The 22288-nt window shown below is 44.1% G+C and overlaps 1 protein-coding gene across 1 annotated transcript in view; it reads right to left on the bottom strand.

The window, feature by feature from the left end:
* Positions 1-22288, bottom strand: part of CFDP1 (craniofacial development protein 1) — a 54817-nt gene that overhangs the window by 20720 nt on the left and 11809 nt on the right. The window contains exons 4-5 of the mRNA XM_066582235.1: positions 21751-21878; positions 6038-6160 (exon numbers count right to left, since the gene is read on the bottom strand). Of these exons, the coding sequence (XP_066438332.1) occupies positions 6038-6160; positions 21751-21878 (251 nt within the window). The remainder of the gene's footprint in view (positions 1-6037; positions 6161-21750; positions 21879-22288) is intronic.

Here is a 22288-nt window from a genome sequence, read left to right as displayed (position 1 = left end):
CAAACACAGATTCTGCATGCCTAGAGTCACCAAGGTTCTCTAAAAGTTATGGACTGAACTGTAAACTGACAGATTGCTGGTGACATGAGGTTGTAAGGCCCCGGGCTGAGGAGATGCTACTAGTCCGCTCTGATGAGCTGTGATGAGACCTGAATCTTACCTCCCTGCCAGCAGGGCATTCAGCTGTAAGCACAGCACTCTGTTCAATCCAAGGTCGCGTTAAAACATGTAATTTCATTCAGTACAATTTTATCTTATAGACCTTAAAAAGGATTTTCTTCATTCAGGAAAACTGGCACATGTTCAGCCATTAGATAGGACTCATATGTCGATAATGGCCATATTTACACTAGATATTTTATGCTGCTCTATTTAGATTGGTTTCCAAAGGATCACAAATTGTATATAAAATTATTTTAATGACAGCTGCAATGAATTTATTTTCTCAGCGATAGTAAATGGCATAATTAAAAAGAAATTTAAATTTTGGACAGCATGTTAAATATGTCAGATTCACTTTATAAGGTGTTTACTATTGATGATCTATCTTCAGGTCATCAATAGTAGATCGGTGGGGTCCCACCAAATTCCAATCAATCAACTGATCCTTTGTCCTCCGCCATGGCAGCAGGGATCGATCTCAAAGTTGGGGTTGTAGCTATAAGTCTAACAGAAAGGCTTGGCTTCCACTGAAATCAATGCAGGCAAAGCCTTCCGTTACACTTCCAGCTTTGACCCAAATGCAGACGTTGGGCTTGGCTGCACTGACAGTGGGCTGAAGGATCATCAAACCTTCAAAAGGATAGGTCATCAATAGTAAATGCCTGGAAAACCTCTTTAAGACCAAAACTGGCTCAGAGGTTTTCCATGCTTTGGCACTTTTACATCATCTGTATTGGCAGTATAATACTAGAAAACCAGCAATCGGCCTCTGAAATCTACAATGCACCCCAGTTATTTCAAGACTTGCTGTGAGTCTAAACGACACACAAAAGGGCATCACCAACAAATGGCAAAACTGTCTTAATACATGCTGAAGAGGTTTTGGGAACTAAAATAGTGTAGAATAATGAAAAAGGCATACTCACCTACTCTAAATGCTCCATGTCCAGTGCTGGAGCCCTGCTGCCACTGCTCGGAACTCAGAAGAAAGGATAAGCAGTCACGTACATTGTGCATGTGACCATTCAGCCAATCACAATTATCAATAGCCATGGAACAATCACCACTAAAGCCTGTGATTGGCTGAGACCTCGCATGCACAAATAATGGCATATGACCGCCCGGGTACTGAACAGTGGACATCATGGCTCTACCACTGGACAAGGAGCCGCTGGAGTGGGCGAGTATGCAATTTTTCTTTATTTGACCCCATATCAAGCTAGTAATTTTTTTTAAAAATCCCACGAAACCCCTTTAAAAAAAGAGCCTCTTGTAGCAGGTTTGGGCACTATAAACTACGTTATGGAGCTCAAAGCTGAGGGAAAGGGGGGTCCGAGGAGGCAAGTTTCAGTTATCCGATCCCCCGTTCCTGACTCTTCAGATGGCTCTGTGGGTCCACTCTCCCATTCAGGAGTAGAAGCAGGAGAGAATGTGCGCTGAGACGTCTGTGTGTGCACTTCAAGTCCATAGAGACAAAGTGCAGGAATGGGGTAAAACATACCTCCCCAGTCTCCCAGTTCCCAAAGCTTTGAGCATCCTTAAGTGTTAAAAAATAAAAATAAATGAATGAATAGGTTTAGTAAAAATTCCATTTTCAGTGTTTTGCTGCAAGTTGTATTAAATTTCTTAGGAAAAAAAAACTGTCCAGAAGTCATCTGGATCACATGTCAAACTCAAAGCTTGCAGACTAAATCTGGCCTGTCATGTTATGTGGTCTGCGAATTCTGGACACAGAAGAGCCTTTTCTGGATTGGAGGGTCCTGAGGTGTGCTGGAAAGACCATTTGGCGCACTGTAGACTCTAGGACAGAAAGCAAACACTAAAGAAGAGAGAGAGGATTCAAAAAGATCTAGAAAAGATTGCACAGTGGGTGGTGACTAATAGAATGGTATTTAACAAGGAGAAATGCAAAGTCCTACATCTGGGCAAGGAAAATGAAAAAAAGCACAAACGGAATGGGAGGAATTCAGCTAAGCAGCAGCACGTGTGAAAAAGACGGGTATACTAATAGATCATAGACTGAACATGAGTCAACAATGTGATGCAGCAGCCAAATAGGCAAACACAATTCCGGGATGTATTAAGAGAAGCATAGAGTCTAGATCACGTGAGGTAATTATACCCCTCTACTTTTCCTTAGTCAGATTTCATCTGGAACACTGTGTCCAGTTCTGGGCACCCCACTTAAAAAAGACAGACAAACTGGAGCAAGTTCAGAGAGGAGTTACCAAGATGGTGAGCGGTCTGCAAATCATGTCCTATGAGGAACGGTTCAAGGATCTGGGAAGGTTTAGCTTGCAAAAAAGCTTGAGAGGAGACTTAATAGCTGTCTACAAATATCTGAAGGGTTGTCGCAGTGCAGAGGGATCAGCCCTAATGTCATTTGCACAAGGAAAGACTAGAAGCAATGGGATGAAACTGAAAGGGAGGAGACACAAATTAAATATTGGAAAAGACTTTCAATGAGTGGAACAGGTTGCCACAGGAGGTATCGAGTTCTCCTTCAATGGAAGTCTTCAGAGTCTGGACAGACATCTGTTTGGGATTATTTAGTGAGTCCTGAGCAGAGGGTTGGACCCAATAACTCTGGAGGTCCATTCCAACCCTACTATCTATGATTCTGAGGGTGAGAGGAAAGTGCTGGAGCTACTCCGTGAGTGTATGTATAAAGTTTGTTGATGAATAGGGGTACAAGTGGAGGTAGGAGGTGCTACCGGCCAGACGTGTACAAGACAGGTCAAGGAGTACACAATGGGAGTGAGAGAAAAATGGCTCAAGGCAGAACGACTCCAAAAGATGATGATGATTTTATTATATGTGGAGTAAAATCAGCAGAACAAATGCGTTTTCAGAAAAAACCTCTTCTTCAGTAATTGCTGGGGCATGACATGCTGCAGGGAGTACAAAATACAAGTTTAAAAGTACTGATGAAATAGGATAGAAGTAGAAAATCAGAAAAAAACTCACCTGGATGGCTACGGTGAGTATTTTGGTTGCCATGTCTGAACGGACTAGAGAAAGTAGAAATAGGATTGGAGGGTGAAAATGGAAGAATGTTGGACATAAAAGTAGTAATAAACTTAAGAAATGTGTCTATATAATTGCAGATAATGAAAGAAGAGGCATTCACCAATAGAGAAACTATAGGGAGAGGACCAGGCTGCAGGTGTGGCTCCTGGTGTCTGAAGTGTAGATAAGAAATGTGCCTACCAGGCAGCTCTCATAAGTTTTACTATTTGTATGTCCAACATTCTTCCATTTTCACCCTCCAATGCTATTTCTACTTTCTTTAGGTCGTGCTGGCATGGCAACCTAAATACTCACCGTAGCCATCCAGGCGAGTCATGGCCCCTGACCACCCTCTCTACCCCACCCCCCACCCACCTAATAGAAATACTTCACAGTCCCCATTTATGATATTCATTAGGTGTTTGGTTATACATCATTTCTGAGATTTATGTACTATTTTATATCCCTGGGTATGATTTACATGCCACGGCACCATTATTAAACCGGATAATATTCACATTTTATTTCAGCAATTTTAGTTTTTTTCCTTACTTTTTTTGTAGTATTGTAGTGTTGTTTTAGGTTTTGTTAGGCCTTTTCAGTTATCAACATTTCCCCATGGGTCACTCTCAGATTTACTGACTTCTAATTGACTATGCGACACACTTTTTACTATACTCCTACACGGAGACATGGTTTGTTCCATAGTAACTATGTACTATTTAATCCATTACTATTATTGCTAACATGATTTTTATTTGTGATTGTATGACTACAATTACTTTTACGACTATCTCTTGATTATATTTTAGGTTTCCTCCCCACCTTTCTTCTGATTTTCTACTTCTACCCATTTTATCCATACCTTTAAACTTGTATGTTTTTCTATGCACTGCAGCATGTCATGCCCCAGCAATTACTGAAGAGGTTTTACCTCAAAACGCGTTTCTTCTGCTGGTTTTACTCCCCCCATAATAAAATCTTTATATCTTACCATCATCATTTTTTGGAGTCGTTGCGCCTTGAGCCATTTTTCTCTCGCTCCCACTGTGTAATCCTATGATTCTGACTCATTTGCATTGTTTTTATCTAGTATACTAGTGAGATTCACTCTATGAGTGTTATACGCATTGCATGCTCCAGGACACGTACAGTAGTTATGTTTTCACTCCTCATTGTGTAGTATTTACTATATATTTATTGATGGGCACATAAAACATTTTCGCGCTATCCTTGGTGTTCTCGCAGACTTCTATTTCCCCATGGACCTCCACAGAGAGAAGTGGAAGCGTAAAACACGCGTACAATTTTGCAGGACGTTTTTCCTATCCTGCACAGCATTTCTGCTACCCTGACAGCATCTCCCCACTGAACGTGTGATCTCATAGTAATCAGCCTCATAAAACAACCTCAGCTCACCGGAAAGTATTATGAAGATGAGGCGTCAAGACTGGCAGTCGATTAGTTAAGCAGTGCTGGCGAGAGACGAGTACTGGACAAGACTGGGTGTAAAGCTCATCGCAGAATGTATTATTCATCATATCATTTAATAACAGGCTTGTGTATCCTTGCAGATTAATGGTGGCTGCAAAGCACTTCATTAAGTCAACCTCGGGCTGTAATGTGCTGTCATTGGAAAGCATGTGGTTTTCCTTTAAAGCGTGCACTTTAATCAGTTCTGCCACTGAGCACAAGTAGACAACTTAACTACTTGCTGACCTGAGAATATACAAACGCTGAAGTAGCGGGGTGTTCGATGGTCCACAAAGTCGGCAAACCCCTTCCCCCACACTACAAGTGGGGGGGGGGGGGGGAGAGGCTTTAATCATATTGTGGAGGAGGAGGATGTGGGGGAAGGGGTTCAATTCCCACAGTTACTTGTGAAAGTCCGTTCACAGGTGGCGGTTTTCTTGTTGATTTTTTGCAGCAAGTCCATACCAAAAATTGGATTTTGACACAGATTGTGGTGCAGATCTGCATTAAAATTCCTACCAAATTATTTGGATTTTGGCATGGATTTGCTGCAGAAAATCCACCAAAAAATTTTCCACATCCCAAGTCGTATCAAAACATTACATAATTTTTTTGGATTTTGGCGACTTGAATTTTATTTTGTTTTTAAAATTTTTAAGGTTATGAGCCAGTGGCTCCTGAGGAAGGTTTTTTTTTGAAGTCTTGCATAGTACAGCCATTTTACTGCAATTACCGTGGCGTTTTGAACACTGCACTAATTGTGATATAATGCTCCCATTGATTTCGTCATGGTGTTTTCTAGTGCCGCGATTTTGGAGCACATCATCCCCCATTATAATGATGGGGTGCGCTAAAGTTTGCTGTCGGAGGTAGGAACCTGCTTCCGAAAACGAAAGTAAAATCGCGGCAAAACGCCTCGATCAAAACTGTGGCGTTTTGTCAGCTGCATGCATGAGCGTGGCCCTAGCAAAGACGATTGGCACAGCTGGTAACACTACTTAGTAGTCTCGGCATGCCAACTTCCTTCTGAGGAAGCAGGTTAGAAGAGGTGCAACAAGAAAACCCGACCATCGAGTAACCCATACAGTCACTTTAAGGAGCAGTCAGACATACCTTACATAGATAATCTTAAATATCCCACTTCAGTCACTGATGTCTTGCTCTTGGCACTAACTAGAAGGGTTTATGGTTACTGCTTCCTCTCAGACTGAAGTAATGGCATTTAGCAGCAATTACCTAGTACTGTGAAAATAAAATGTCAAGTTGACTTTTACTATTCAGACCTCCTTTCTTCTTAATAAGGAACACTTAAGCCCTTTCCAGACAGGGAGGCACTTCTTTTAAAAAGTGCATTATTTTTTCAACATGCTGCGATGACAAGTGCAGAACTCACCCTGAGCTGGCGGCTGCGGCGGTCCTTGATGATGCAGGACTCGGTTCTAGTTGTCCTTTATCTTCTTGCTGCTTGATAAATGTTTTGGCTTCCTTGGATGAGCAATCCACCTCTTTTGTTATCCTGATGAAAAAGCACAAAAACAACTAAAGATGCCGCTTTTTGTTAAAAATAAAAAAAGTCTATTTAGGGTAAAAACTTACAGACATTAAAGGGGCTTTTCAGTTTTTACAAACTGTGTATGAATGGTACTGTCGCCTGTTTTTGGACCACTTTGCTGCCTGGCTCCCCCACTTCCTATCCTGCAAAATTTCAACCCTCATCTTGGGTGATTTTAACTTCCCCACTAATTACTCCATCTCCCCATCTGCCTCTCAGCTTCTATCGCTCAGCTCCCCCCTTAGTCTCTCTTAAAACTATAATATTTTATTTCAAATATCTTAAAAAACACATTGGGCTCGATCATCAGCTGATGAAATAAAGGACAGAGACAAGACAACAACAAACAAAAGACACGTGCTCATAAATGTCAGTGTTGCCACGCAAGGGAAGTTTCAGAGTGAGACTAAATTCATATGTCTAGGATGTAGCTACGTAAATCTCATGCTAAGAAAACGTCCCATTAGAAAAACCAATGTTTCAAACCGTATCTCATATAGATCTGGGGTGTTGTAGTGTGATCGTTTTGGGGTCACACCTCCATATAGATCTGGGGTGTTGTAGTGTGATCGTTTTGGGGTCACACCTCCATATAGATCTGGGGTGTTGTAGTGTGATCGTTTTGGGGTCACACCTCCGCACAATATATTGTCCCAGTTTATTGTTGGTTTGGTTGAGCACTTTCGTTTATTGATTCAATTTAATGGACTGACCAAACACTTTTTACTGTTCATATGAAATTAGCCTAAATGAACAGATAGTTCCAGACCTTCATAGGTTAATGTAATCAACAACTAGATCAGTTCAGAGTTCAAGGTTAAGAATTCAAGGTTCAATGCATTTCAGTCGGACCCTCGACTTTTCAAGAACCAGGTGGTCAATGGTCTAAAATGTATTCATAGGTCTGTCCATGTACAAGCTTGACAGACATATGACTAATGACATCAGGATAGATTTATCTAGATAATTGATTCTTTTGTGAAGGAGCAAAGGTAGTTACTAATATATCCTGATCTCAATGGATAGAAGATTTGAGACCTCAGGATAGTTATTCCATACTAGATGGTACTAATCACAGCTCCCTTGATTTGGCAGATATCAATCAAAATATATGACCCGTTTCCTAATATCTAGAGATTGGTCAAAGCGATTTGATAATATCGGTAGCTAAGGCAAGGTCCATTTACCATGACCCCATTGCCCTGATATCAAAGCCAAAACTTTCAAAGCTCAGCATAAAACAGGGGGCAATACCACTTAGCCTAAGTCTAGACCTGCAAAAGTAATCAATCGACCGGCTTGCTAAACTAGCTCAAGCCTTGGTCAGATAGTCGTGACCGCATTAGCTAACTGTGTAGACTAAAATAGGAACGCTGAGTAGAGAGCATCTTTCCATTAGCCTAAGTTTAGATAGAGAGTTGTGTAGCCTCCTGCCCTGATGGTGGGTAGTTGGCCATCGCTTTGACCAATCTCTAGATATTAGGAGATGGGTCATATACCTACTGTAACTATAGGAACCTTAAGGCCATTCACATCCAGGACTTTTCTGAGACCCTACAGTCCTCTCTGTCCCCCCCCCCCCCCCCCCCATCCCTCTCCTCTCCTGCCCCAACCTGGCTGCCGCTCACTACAACACCGCTCTCAAACATGCCCTGGATGAAGCAGCACACCCCCGTGACCCAAGCCGTCCAATATAGACAGCAGCATCCATGGTTCACGCCTCAAACATGCTTAATTTGGCGTTTTGCTCCAGAAGTGTTCCTCCAGAACGGCTGTGGAGGAAGTCGCAACTGTTCGTGGACTTTCTATACTACAAATTAATGCTCAGAACCTACAACCTCGCCCTTCACCATACCAAACATGTCTACTTCACCTCTCTCATCTCCTCACTATTGCACAACCCTAAACGGCTCTTTGATACTTTTCACTCCCTTCTCAGCCCTAAACCGCAGCCCCCGGTGACGGATCTCAGTGCTGAAGAGCTGGCTGCTTACTTCAAAAAGAAAATTGATGACATCCGTCAGGAAATAACTTCCCAATCCCAGACTGGCCCTGACCCTAGTCTTGTTAGCACTGCATCTAGCTCCTGCTCAATGCCTGCACTTTAGACCAACGACAGAGGAAGAAGTCTCCAAATTGCTTTCCTCTGCTCGCCCCACCACCTGCACTAGCGACCCTCTCCCCTCACACCTCCTCCGATCCCTCTCCCCAGTGGTCATCTCCCATCTTACCACTATATTCAATCTCTCTCTCTGACCTCTGGCATCTTTCCCTCTTCTTTCAAACACGCCATCATATCCCCACTGCTAAAGTAGCCGACTCTAGACGCGGCTGATGCTGCCAACTACCGACCCATCTCTAATCTCTCTAAACTACTAGAGCGCCTAGTTTACTCCCACCTTGTAAGCTATCTATAAGAGAATGCTCTCCTCAACCCCCTACAGTCTGGCTTCCGACCCCTACACTCGACAGAAACTGCCCTTACAAGGGTATCAAACGCCCTCCTCACAGCCAAATCGAGGGGCGATTACTCTCTACTGATCCTCCTCGACCTCTCTGCAGCATTCGACACTGTGGACCACAAACTCCTCCTCAGCATGCTTCGCTCCATCGGCCTAAAGGACACTGCTCTCTTCTGCTTTTCCTCCCACCTATCTTAGCGCTCATTCAGCATCTCCTTTGCTGGCTCTACCTCCCCTCCTCTTCCCCTTGCTGTTGGGGTCCCACAGGGCTCGGTCCTTGGCCCCCTCCTTTTCTCCATCTACACAACCCCTATTGGACAGACCATCAGGAGTTTTGCATCCAATACCACCTCTACGCTGATGACACCCAGTTATACACCTCTTCCCGTGATATCTCTGCACCTTTCCTCTAAAACATCACTGGCTGTCTGGCCACTGTCTCTAACACTATGTCCTCTCTCTACCTAAAACTAAACCTCTCAAAAACTGACCCACTGGTATTTCCACCCTCCACTAACCGATCTCATTCTGACATCTCCATCTCAGTGTAAGAAATAAATCAGGAATGCGCCAAGTGAAGGAACAATAGATGTACAATAGAACTCAGATTGGAACTCACCTGGTGCCAAACGGGGAAATCAGCCTGATAAACCCCGTCGGCACCGATGTCCACGAAGGCTTTTAAACAGGTTCTTTCAATCCCACATCCGCAGCAAAACGGAGAGCAGCAAAAGTATGCTGCATGCAAAGCACCCGTAGGTGCTTAGTAAACAATGTAGTAAATAAAAAAGAAAAAGCTACTTTTGCGCTCGTCGGGAACAAAAGATGACAGATGTAATTATAATGAATTTAATCATATAGGTACGAGCGACGCGTTTCAGCGAAAACAATCGTCTTTTTCAAGCTCCAAATAGATATACTAACAAGCATAAATGACACATATATATATATATATATATATATATATATATATATATATATATATATATATAACCAATTATTGGCTTACTCACATGTTTCTATTTGTCATATAGACACCAGCGAGGCAGTCAATACTGCTCCGGACAGAGCACGAGGAACGCTCCTCCCGTCCATGTGACGTAGTCTTAGTTGACACTATTGATGACGTAACTGCCTGACGGGAGGAGCGTTCCTCGTGCTCTGTCCGGAGCAGTATTGACTGCCTCGCTGGTGTCTATATGACAAATAGAAACATGTGAGTAAGCCAATAATTGGTTATTTATATATATATATACATACATACACACACTACCGTTCAAAAGTTTGGGGTCACATTGAAATGTCCTTATTTTTGAAGGAAAAGCACTGTACTTTTCAATGAAGATAACTTTAAACTAGTCCTAACTTTAAACAAATGCACTCTATACATTGCTAATGTGGTAAATGACTATTCTAGCTGCAAATGCCTGGTTTTTTGTGCAATATCTACAAAGGTGAATAGAGGCTCATTTCCAGCAACTATCACTCCAGTGTTCTAATGGTACAATGTGTTTGCTCATTGGCTCAGAAGGCTAATTGATTATTAGAAAACCCTTGTGCAATCATGTTCACACATCTAAAAACAGTCTAGCTCGTTACAGAAGCTACAAAACTGACCTTCCTGTGAGCAGATTGAGTTTCTGGAGCATCACATTTGTGGGGTCAATTAAACGCTAAAAATGGCCAGAAAAAGAGAACTTTCATCTGAAACTCGACAGTCTATTCTTGTTATTAGAAATGAAGACTATTCCATGCGAGAAATTGCTAAGAAATCGAAGATTTCCTACAACGGTGTGTACTACTCCCTTCAAAGGACAGCACAAACAGGCTCTAACCAGAGTAGAAAAAGAAGTGGGAGGCCGCGTTGCACAACTAAGCAAGAAGATAAGCACATTAGAGTCTCTAGTTTGAGAAACAGACGCCTCACAGGTACCCAACTGGCATCTTCATTAAATAGTACCCGCAAAACACCAGTGTCAACATCTACAGTGAAGAGGCGGCTGCGGGATTTTGGGCTTCAGGGCAGAGTGGCAAAGAAAAAGCCATATCTGAGACTGGCCAATAAAAGAAAAAGATTAAGATGGGCAAAAGAACACAGACATTGGACAGAGGAAGACTGGAAAAAAGTGTTGTGGACGGATGAATCCAAGTTTGAGGTGTTTGGATCACAAAGAAGAACGTTTGTGAGACGCAGAACAAATGAAAAGATGCTGGAAGAATGCCTGACGCCATCTGTTAAGCATGGTGGAGGTAATGTGATGGTCTGGGGTTGCTTTGGTGCTGGTAAGGTGGGAGATTTGTACAGGGTAAAAGGGATTCTGAATAAGGAAGGCTATCACTCCATTTTGCAACGCCATGCCATACCCAGTGGACAGCGCTTGATTGGAACCAATTTCATCCTACAACAGGACAATGACCCTAAACACACCTCCAAATTGTGCAAGAACTATTTACAGCAGAAGCAGGCAGCTGGTATTCTATCGGTAATGGAGTGGCCAGCGCAGTCACCAGATCTGAACCCCATTGAGCTGTTGTGGGAGCAGCTTGACCGTATGGTACGCCAGAAGTGCCCATCCAACCAATCCAACTTGTGGGAGATGCTTCTAGAAGCGTGGGGTGCAATTTCACAAGCTTACCTCAACAAATTAACAGCTAGAATGTCAAAGGTGTGCAATGCTGTAATTGCTGCAAAAGGAGGATTCTTTGACGAAAGCAAAGTTTGATGTAAAAACAATGTTATTTCAAATACAAATCATTATTTCTAACCTTGTCAATGTCTTGACTCTATTTTCTATTCATTTCACAACGCATGGTGGTGAATAAGTGTGACTTTTCATGGAAAACACAAAATTGTTTGGGTGACCCCAAACTTTTGAACGGTAGTGTATATATATATATGTGTGTGTCATTTATGCTTGTTAGTATATCTATTTGGAGCTTGAAAAAGTCGATTGTTTTCGCTGAAAGGCGTCGCTCGTACCTATATGATTAAATTCATTATAATTACATCTGTCATCTTTTATTCCCGACGAGCGCAAAAGCAGCTTTTTCTTTTTTATTTACTCCATCTCAGTGTGTGTGGCACCATCATAACTCCCAGACAGCATGCCCGCTGTCTTGGGGTCATATTCGACTCCGATCTCTCTTTTACCCCCCTACATCCAATCTCTTGCCCGAACATGTCAGCTGCACTCTCGGCTCAATTATTGCAACTTGCTGCTGATCTGCCTTCCCTGAACCAGACGCTATTCACTCTAATCCATCCTGCATGCGGCAGCCAGGCTCATCTTCCTGTCCAGTCGCTACTCGGACGCCTCTGCCCTGTGCGGGTCATTGCATTGGCTGCCCGTTAAATACAGAACTCAATTTAAACTCACTACCTTCATCCACAAAGCCCTCCACAGCGCAGCGCCACCCTATATTACCTTCCTCATCTCAATCCATCACCCAGCCCGGGCCCTCCACTCTGCTAACGAAGCCAGACTGAGCGCCCCTCTAATTCGAACTTCTCAATCCCGCCTTCAAAACTTCTCCAGAGCAGCAGCAGTCCTCTGGAACGCACTACCAAAGGATACCCAAGCAATCCAGGACTCACAGAACTTCAGGCGTGCTCTAAAAACGCACCTCTTCAGGGAGGCATACCGCATTCCCTAAACAAACCCCTCTGTACTCTGCCTGATAACATGCTCCCTGACCTACTGACTGCAATCCCTGATAGCCACCATCAACTGCCCCTGCAGTCATACTGATTCTGCCATCACACGGCTAAATGTCTGACCATTGTCTATGTGTATATCACCCCTCACTCTCCACTTCGCCATACCGTGTACATCTCCAGCCCCTTCACTTTCTAGATCACCCCATTACTTGTAGTATGTAAGCTCGTTGGAGCAGGACCCTCACCCCTATTGTTTCCATCAGCTGATTACTATGTAACCGTGGTTCTGTAATTTTTGTACTTTTGTCTTTTTGTATTCCCCATGTCTATGCAAGCGCTGCGGAATATGTTGGCGCTATACAAATAAAGATTATTATTACTGTCTGTAGCTAAGAGGCATGCAGACATATGACCGTGCCCCCATTGTTTATTCCCTGTTGGTATTAACACCTTGTGTTCATAGTGCTGGACATCTCCAGTGGATGTCTCACTTTCTGTCCTCTTCTATGCCTGCTATCTCCACAACTCCCTTGCTGGGCAGTACGGCAATGTATATTATGAAGTTCGTAAATACACCCTTCAATACAGGGGCATCAAAGCAGCTGAAAATAGAAAATAAAAATAGAGAACCTAAATATGCTCTAGATGAGCAATAACGACACAAGCTAAAAAGTAGCTAGATTTCATTTTTGTATAGAAAGGAAGCATTGCTAGGGTATACCTGGCTAAATAAGCATAATTCCTAAAAAGTTGCCAAAGGCAAAAAGATAGACTAAGGGCTCTTTCATACGGCCGTTGCCGTTTTTACGTGCGCTCGCTGGCGCCGAAAAAGGTGCACAAATCTAACATTTGTGCACCCGTCCAGACAGCACAGGCCCGTCGCATATACGCCAAGTCCGCAATGCCGTTGGGCAGGGGAAGGCCATTTAGCTCTGTTAAGTTTTTCCCCCCCTTACCAGCTTTCTGCAAGGGGAGGAGGTAGGATGGGTCGGGAGCTAGTGTGCTAAGCTCCCACCCCCTCTCGGCAGCCATCAATGGGAGGGGGCGGGACAAGCGGAGCTAAGTTCCGCCCCCTCACATTACAAACAGCCGGCAAGGGACGGAGAGGAGGAAAGAAGGGGGAGAGAGTTTAGCAGTCACACTGCTAAACTCTCTCCCACCTCCCTTCTCCGGCAGCTGTCATTGGCTCCCATAGGAGTCTATGCAACGGCTGTATTCCGGCCGTGAAAGATAGTCCCAGGACTATCTTTCTGGCCCGGCGTAAAAGCGCTCGACGCTATATTGGCCAGCCGGACGCTTTTACGCCAGGGGAATACGCCTGTGGGATCCAACGCATCAGATGGTAGCGTTTATCGGCTGGCTGTGAAAACTGCGGCCAATATACTCTCATGTGAATAAGTCCAAATGGTTATATACTACCAAACTTCTGACACTACCTTCCCTGCTGCATTGTCTTACAATGGCCTGCAGTTTTCCCATACCCCAAGACCAGAAAACAGGCTGGGTGGAGGAGTAGGTGCTCTTCTCTCCCAGCAATGCACCTTCCAGGTTATTCCCCCGATACCCTCACTCACTTTCCTATCGTTTGAGGTACATACCCTATGACTTTTCCATCCGCTGTCCATGCGAGTAGCAGTCATGTACGCCCCCAGGTCCTCCCCACCTGTTTCTGGATCACTTTGCCGCCAGACTCCCCTACTTCCTCTCCTGCCAAATCCCAACCCTCATCTTAGGCGACTTTAACATCTCCACCAAAGACCCCATCTCCTCATCTCCCCCTCAGATTCTATCGCTGCCCTCTCCCTTGGTCTCTCACAACTCACAGACTCTCCCACACACAGAGACGGTAACACTCTGGATCTGATCTTCCTCAGTCTCTGCTCTGCTTCTCACTTCACCAATTCCCCTTTCCCGCTCCCAGACCACAACCTCCTCTTTCTCTGTCAAGCACCCTAGAATCTCCCTAGACCCTCCTACCTACCTACCGTACAGGAACCTTCAGGCCATTTACACCCAGAACTTTGCAGAGACCATAGAGTCCTCTCTGTCCCCATATCTCTCTCCTCTCCTGCCCCAACCTGGCTGTCACACATTACAACATCATCCTCAAACATGCCCTGGATGAAGCAGTGCCCCCCCCCCCCCCATGACTCAAGCCATCTGTGACTCTTTGACACTTTTCACTCCCTTCTCAGAACGCCACCAACTGTCCGTCCACTGTCTCTAACACTATGTCCTCTCTCCACCCAAGACTGAATCTCTCAAAAACTGACCTACTGGCGTTTTGCCCTCTGCTAACCGACCTCATCCTGGCATCTCAGTGTGTGGCACCACCATAACTCCGAGACAGTATGCCCGCTTCCTTGGGGTTATATTCGACTCTGATCTCTCCTTTACCCCCTACATCCAATCTCTTGCCTGACCATGCCACCCGCAGCTCAAGAACATCACAAGAATCCGCTCTTTTCTCACTATGGACACACGAAAAACACTTCCTGTTGCCCTCATCCACTCCCAGCTTGTTTATTGCACTCGCTGCTAATCGGTCTACCCCGCACCAGACTCTCCTTCCTCCAATCTATCCTGAATGCAGCAGCCAGGCTCATCTTCCAGTCCAGTAGCTACTCTGATGCCTCTGCCCTGTGCCAGTCATTGCACTGGCTGCCCATCAAATACAGAATACAATGTAAACTTATTACCTTCATCCATAAAGCCATCCACAAGACTGCGCCACCCTTTATTGCCTCCCTCATCTCAATTCACCACCCAGCCCGCGCCCTCTGGCTCCACTAACAAAATCAGATTAAACGTCCCTTTAACTCGAATCTCTCATTCCCGCCTCCAAGACTTCTCCAGAGAAGCACCAGTCCTCTGGAACGCGCTAACCCAAAACTATCTGGGCAATCCCTGACACACAAAACTTCAGACGCGCTCTAAAAACGCACCTCCGTCTGATAACATGCTCCCTGTCCTACTGTACTGACTGCAATCCCTGCTAGCCGTAATCAACCACCCCCTGCAGTCATATCGATTCAGGCCACTAAATGGCTCAATTTCACCATTGTCTATGTGTATAGCATCCCACACTCTCCACCTCACCATACTGTGCCCATCTTCAGCCCCTTTACCTTCTGTATCACCCTATTATTTATAGTATGTAAGCTCATTGGAGCAGGACCCTCACCCCCATGGTTTCCATCAATTGATTACATAATGTAACCGTGGTTGTGTTTCTATTCCCAGTCTTGTAAGCGCTGCGAAATATGTTGGCGCTATATAAAGATTATATATGCTCTCAAAACAGACAGACACTTTTAAATTAAAGAACGGGTGGCTGAACCAAATCCTTACTGAGTCCATAAATGATCTAAATATATATTGCTAGGCAGGCTGTGAGGGACGTTGTCTTTAGTCATTAATATAGTCACACAACATGCAGTATTTGGGGTAATGACGCAAATGTTGGCAAACAATAATGGGAAGTGCAGGGTGTCCGTTAATAGAGGCGATATATAAGTAGCCGAATTATAAGCTTCCAATGAACGGATGTGCTGATTAGACATCAATCACAGTTGTGACAGAGGCTAGAGATGTGAGAGAGGTCTCTGTCAGACCACAAAAGACTGCCCACAAAAGACTGCCTCAACACCCCCACCTCTGTTAGCATCCTCTACAGCCCGAACCAATTATGAGATGGAGAAGTGTCTCAGACTACTTCAGATTAAGCACTGGAGCTAAACTATATTCTCAGATCACAGTTCTGTCCTAATAGAGCAGAGTTAAAAGGCAGTCAAGGACCAAGGCCTGAGGAAAAACAAAGAGGTAATAATAACCCGTAGGTACTGACTTACATACCAATTATTTTTTTTAATAATTTAACCCCTTAGTGACTAAGCTTTTTTTGCTTTTTTCCCCATTTTCGTTTTTTCCTCCCCCCATTTAAAAGAATCGTAACTCCTTTATTTATCTATCAACGTTGGGCTTGTTTTTGCCGGCCGAGTTGTATTTTGCAATGGTGCTATTTTCTATACCATATAATGTACTGAAAAACTTTTAAAAAATTCTAAGTGGAGAGAAATGTAAAAAAAACGACATCCCAGCATCTTTCAGTGCGTCGTTTCTACGGCGCATAAAATGTAACAAAAATTACATGATAACTATTCTATTGGTCAGTACGATACCAAACTTGTATAGTTTTTTTTTTGCGGTACTACTTATATTTGTTAAAGATATTAAATTTTTTTCATTATTTTCTGTCTCCATCCTCTGCGCAGAATAACTTTATTTTTCCGTCGACATAGTTGTGCGAGGGCTCATTTTGTGCGGTGTGTCCTGTAGTTTCCATTGGTAACTTTTTTGAATATATAGGACTATTAGATTTTTTCTTGGCAACAGGATGACCAAAAAAAGCGCATTACTGGCAGTGTTTATTTTTTTCGCATGACGTTCACTGTGCATGGTAAGTAATGCATTACTTTGTTAGATTGGACTTTTGCAGACGCAGCGAAACCAAATATGCATTATTGTTTTATTATTTCAATTTTTTATTGTAAATATGGCAAAAGGCGGGTTTTTTGAACTTTTATAACTTTTTTTTAAATTAATAAAACTTTATTATTCTTATTTTTACATTTTCTTTTAGTCCCCAGGGGGGCCACAACATGCGATGCTTTGATCGCTCCTGCAGTATGATGTAATGCCGTAGCATTACATCATACTGTGATCTGACAGGCAGTCTATCAAGCCACCCTACGGGGATGGCTTGATATGCATTCTGCCATGACAGCCCTGGGGCCTTTCAGAAGTAAGAAACAGCCGACACCCGCAATGTATGGAGGGAGATATATGTAAGCAAGAATACATGACAGCTATGTAAACCTTCTTTAGGCCCCATACTGCAATGGCATCCCATTGGCACCACACGATTATGTTGCATGGGGGACATGGGGCCCCTCCCTCTAACTGCTTAGATGCCACAGTCAACATTGACCCGGTATCCAAGTGGTCAAACGGCCACGAACTGAGCTAGCTCAAATTGTGGCCATTTCCGGTAGATGTTTGCTTTTAAACACATCTGATACCCACCAAGTATGGAGCTTGCTCAGGAGCCAAACCTGCTCCATACATCCCAGGAGAATTAGGGCTTACATGCATATTCTTGGTCTTGAAGAGGAAAGTGGCACAGTTATAAGCCGTTACAGGCAACAGTGATAGATTTTTCTATTGATAAAAATATTCATAGATTGCCAACATGTAACACACAAGTAAAATGACAAGTTAGGGTTGCTTCACATCTACAACGGAACCTCCAGCCGGAGGTTCTGTCACAGATCTGTCTGAAAATACCACATAGGGCTTTTTCGTTCGTCCAAAGGCTGGTTCCATCCAGAAGTGGAACCGTTCAACCACAGGGATTTCCCCTTCCTGCTCCCTAAATGGAGCAGGAAAGTGGAATCCCCAGCGCAAGTGTAAAACCACCCTAATTGAGACAAATGAAGACTGAGACAAAAGGAGAGCAGCCCCTGCACAAAGGGAGAGCTGACAATCTAAACCTATTACACAGCGTTGATAAACTAACCCCAATGTTGTCTCTCCAGATTATTAGCGTTCCAGATATACATAATTGGTAGCTAGTAGAGATGAGCGAGCGTACTCGGAAAAGCACTACTCGCTCGAGTAATTTGCTTTATCCGAGTATCGCTGTGCTCGTCCCTGAAGATTCGGGTGCCGCTGCGGCTGACAGGTGAGTCGCAGCGGGGAGCAGGGGAGAGCGGGCGGGAGAGAGGGAGAGAAAGATCTTACCTCCGTTCCTCCCCGCTCTCCCCTGCAGCTCCCTGCTCCGTGCCGGCACCCGAATCTTCAGGGATGAGCACAGCGATACTCGGATAAAGCAAATTACTCGAGCGAGTAGTGCTTTTCCGAGTACGCTCGCTCATCTCTAGTAGCTAGTAGATACAGGCAAAGCCTAAACAAGCAGCAAGTCCAACCTTTACACAACTCGGAGATTCCTTACCCAAAACAGAAAATAAATGTTTATTGATTTTCCTAGTGTATCACGTCACTGGCAAGTCTGCCGAGCGTCCCCGGGGATTATATGTCTTGCGAGAGCCACACTCTCAATGATCTCATCAACTGGCAATAGGGCTGAGCTCTCTCATTACAGCTGGCCCCCACAGAAGACAACTCCCAAAAGCAGGAGGTGAAAATTAACATTACAGCAGACAGAATACAAAAAGGGATTGTTAGAAGAGGCCCCAAGCATCTGCCAGGACGGAATGAGCGGATTTTTACCAAGCAGTTCCTATAAGAGGCCTCTGCAGTTATATCATGGCCAAAGTCAGGAGGACTGGATGTTTGACAAGACTGATGGTGCAACTGCTACATCTAGTGGCCAATATACAATCACACAATGGCCCGACGAATAGAGGAGAAAAAACATTAAAAACTAACATATACAATTCTACCTTCCCAAAAGACCACCAATTTGGGAAGACCATCCCCTTATGCATACCATTTCTCTTGTGACAGATTTCCAGTTCCAGTATATATTACATAATGGCCATCTTCCCTGAAAATATCACCCTGATCATTACCCCAGGTATTGTAGGTGGTTGTCCCAAAGAGGTTCCACTGTAGATTAAACAATAATTCATTTTGTTGTGGACATCTTTAATAATAAACTGCAGGACCTAATGACTTCCCGTATCACTTCTTCTCTGGGGACGTTCTAGAACTTGGGCGTCAAACTCACCGAGGGCCACATCAGCTTTATGATTACCTTTAAAGGGGTTCTGACGTGAATAATGTTTTTATGCTTTAGCAGCCATTGTTCCCTGGTCTGCCTAATGGACACAGGGAACCCACGGATTAATGGCTGCTAAAACATAAAAACAGAATACTTACCTTGTCTCCTGTTGTTGTTGACATCGGGGGGGGGGGGGGGGGGTCATCTCCCAGCAGGCGCTGCTCTTCCTCTTCTTCCTCCACGAGCCGCGCTGCTCCGGGATCGCGCGCATGTGCAGTGGAGAGGTGCCCTCTGACAGGAGTCAGGACGGGCCGCGTCTCCACTGCACACGCGCAGAATCTCGGAGTTCAGCAGGACGGACGGGCCGCCCACAGCAAGCACTGCTTGTGACGTGCTTGCTGTGGGCAGCCCGTCCGTTCATCTCGGAACTGGCTGACGAACGGAGCAGAGCCAGAAGCGGTCATTTTGACCGCTCCTGCTCTGCTTCTACAAGCCACAGAAAAAGATGCGGGCTGGAGGGGACATGCCTGGCCAGGCAAGGTGAGTACAATTTTTTTTTTTTAATGTCAGAACCCCTTTAAAGGGACGATTGTAATTGTAAGATTGTATAGTAATAATTACCTCAGTAGTGGCCGCAGCAGTAATAGTAACCCCAGTAATCATAGTGATCCCAGTAGTAACACAATCCCCCTTAGTGGCTCCAGTAATAATAGTGACCCCAGTAGTGACAGTGACCACTCATAGTGGTCCCAGTAGTAATGGTGACCTCTATAGTTACCCGGGTAATAATAGTAACCCTCATAGTGGCCCCAGTAATAAAAACAACCCTTCATAGTGTTTCCAGTAGTAATAGTGTGCCCTATAGTCGCCACAGTAGTAATAGTCACAACGTGAGTGGGGCAGTGCCTTGACGTTAACCCCGTAGTGACCGCCCATATGCGTTTTCACATCCTGGGTGTCTGGGCTTTAATCTACAGAGCCGTAAAAACACGACAGAGGTAGCCAAGAGCCTGGAGCCATAACGGGGGGCTGCGGTGTGCGGTCCCCAGTCACGCGATCGCTGTTATCCATTGGATTGCATAAAAGTTAAATAAAGTTAAAGTTTCAGCTCCTCTCCCTGAGAAAGGCGCTCCTAATGCAGCAAAAAGCGTTGCACAATTCTTTTGTTGCTACTAAAAAATTAACTTTACTGGATTTAAAGCGGATCCTTTGGTCCCAGGGAGGGGGTTTCTTAAAGGCTGTCTGAGAACCCCCCTTTTCAAGTAAGTAACGAACTATTAAATCCGTACGAGCACAGAGGGATTTTTCCATATACATTCTCACTCCAGTAGTAATGGTGACACCCATAGTGGCCCCAAGTAGTAATGGTGCCCCCCCCTCACATATTGACCTCTAGCTGACAAGCATCCCTACAGGCATTCCACTCACCCAACCTGCAGTTGTGACCTAGTGTCGGCAGCTGTTCCTGCATCTGCAACCGCTGACCATTCACTGCTACTGCAAGCTGGGAGAGTGGAATGCTGCACAGGCGGCATGCCACATAAAACGAGGTGGTGGGCCAGATTCAGCCCTGCGTTTGACATGCATGTTCTAGATTATTTTTTCTTTCAAATAACTTTAAATCTGCAGTCCTTTTTGCTTTCATTTTCATTTTTTCATTACTTTTTTTAAAAAATGTAAGGCTTTATTTACAGAGGTGAGTTTTCCGTGTGAGTTTTGTGCGTTGCAAGATGCATAGAAATAGAACCCATTATTTCAAATAAGTCCCCTGGTGCAAGCACCGAGTCGTGACCGACTCCTAGGGTGATGAGCATTAAACGTGAGCATTAAACTGTATTTTGGGGGGTGGGGTGGCTGTTCAGGACATTTAAATCCCTTCAATCAGAATTGACAGCAACATTTAGAGGGTTAAGAGCCACAATGGGAGGCATGTCCAATCGCGGATGCTGTGGGCGGGTGTCGACTACCAAAAATGTCCAACACCCGCTGTGTATGGTGAGAGCTCAGCTCCCATAAAATGTGGGACAGAGTGCTAAAACTAACTATATTGTACAACAGATCCTCCCCTTCAGAAATATCTTCTTTTCTGTATGATATGCAAAGTGCTAGTAAGCGGTGTGATAGATAGTACATCTCTTGAACTCAGCCAGGCTCTACCCCCATACTTTCACTAAACGCACTAATCCTCATGTTCATTGATGTCTCCTGTTCAAAGAGACATCATGTATTCCAGAGAGACTGCACCACACTTGGGGTTCTGGCACATGCACAATGACATACACTCACCCATTAATGGTCCTACATCACGTCACACGCATGCGCCGTCCTCTCAGCAGCACCCCAGCTTGTCAGGCTGCAGCTGAAGAACGCCCCAGTCTATCTGGAACACAGACGGCATCTGCAGTTCCCTGTTGCGTTTCTTTCTTTAGCAAGAGTTACGGGGCACACTTATTATTTATGGCCACATTCACACTTGTGTTGGAGGCTCTGTTAGGAGCTTCCAGCATGGATCTGTCAGAAACTCCTGCACGAAGTGTAGAAATGTACACCATCTCAACCGGGAAAATGCCGCACGGCATAATAGAAGGCGGATGGACCCCATTATAGTTAGTGCTTTTGGTTGTACACCGAATGCCGTTTTCAGTGTTTCGTTATTGAGTTTGAGTAAGTATTCCATAGAAACCCTTACCTGACTTCTTCCCCAGCGAAATCAAACAATTTAGTAATGGTTACTTTTTTAGAATCATTCTTCATCTCAGAATCCACCTTTGAAGACTTGTGGGAATCTTGGCTAGATTTCTTGTTTTTTTCTTCCTCCTAAACGCAACATGAAATAAATCATGTTAAAAAGAGTGAAAAAAAAACATGCAACTTTTTGAACACTTTTTTTTTTATTACATTTTTTCTTGGAGACAGGGTGACCAAAAAGCACATTTGTCATTCTTTATTTATTTATTTTTCTGATGATGTTTACCGTGTGGGGTAAATAATGCATTACATTGACAGATTGGAGTTTTACGGATGCAACTATAGCAAATATGTTTTTTGTTTTATTATTTAGATTATTGTATGATAAATATGGCAAAAGGGGTTTTTTTTGTTTTAAACTTTGATTACTTTTTTTAATAATTAGTAAAAATTTTTTAAACTTACTTTTTTCTTTTTTAAGTCCCCAGATGGGACAAGAACTTGTGATGCTTTGATCGCTCTGCAGTATGATATAATGC

This window comes from Eleutherodactylus coqui, chromosome 11 (assembly GCF_035609145.1).
Source record: "Eleutherodactylus coqui strain aEleCoq1 chromosome 11, aEleCoq1.hap1, whole genome shotgun sequence".
Taxonomy (NCBI): domain Eukaryota; kingdom Metazoa; phylum Chordata; class Amphibia; order Anura; family Eleutherodactylidae; genus Eleutherodactylus; species Eleutherodactylus coqui.
The sequence above is the reverse complement of the archived record's forward strand: the minus strand, read 5'-3'. Positions and strand labels throughout refer to the sequence as shown.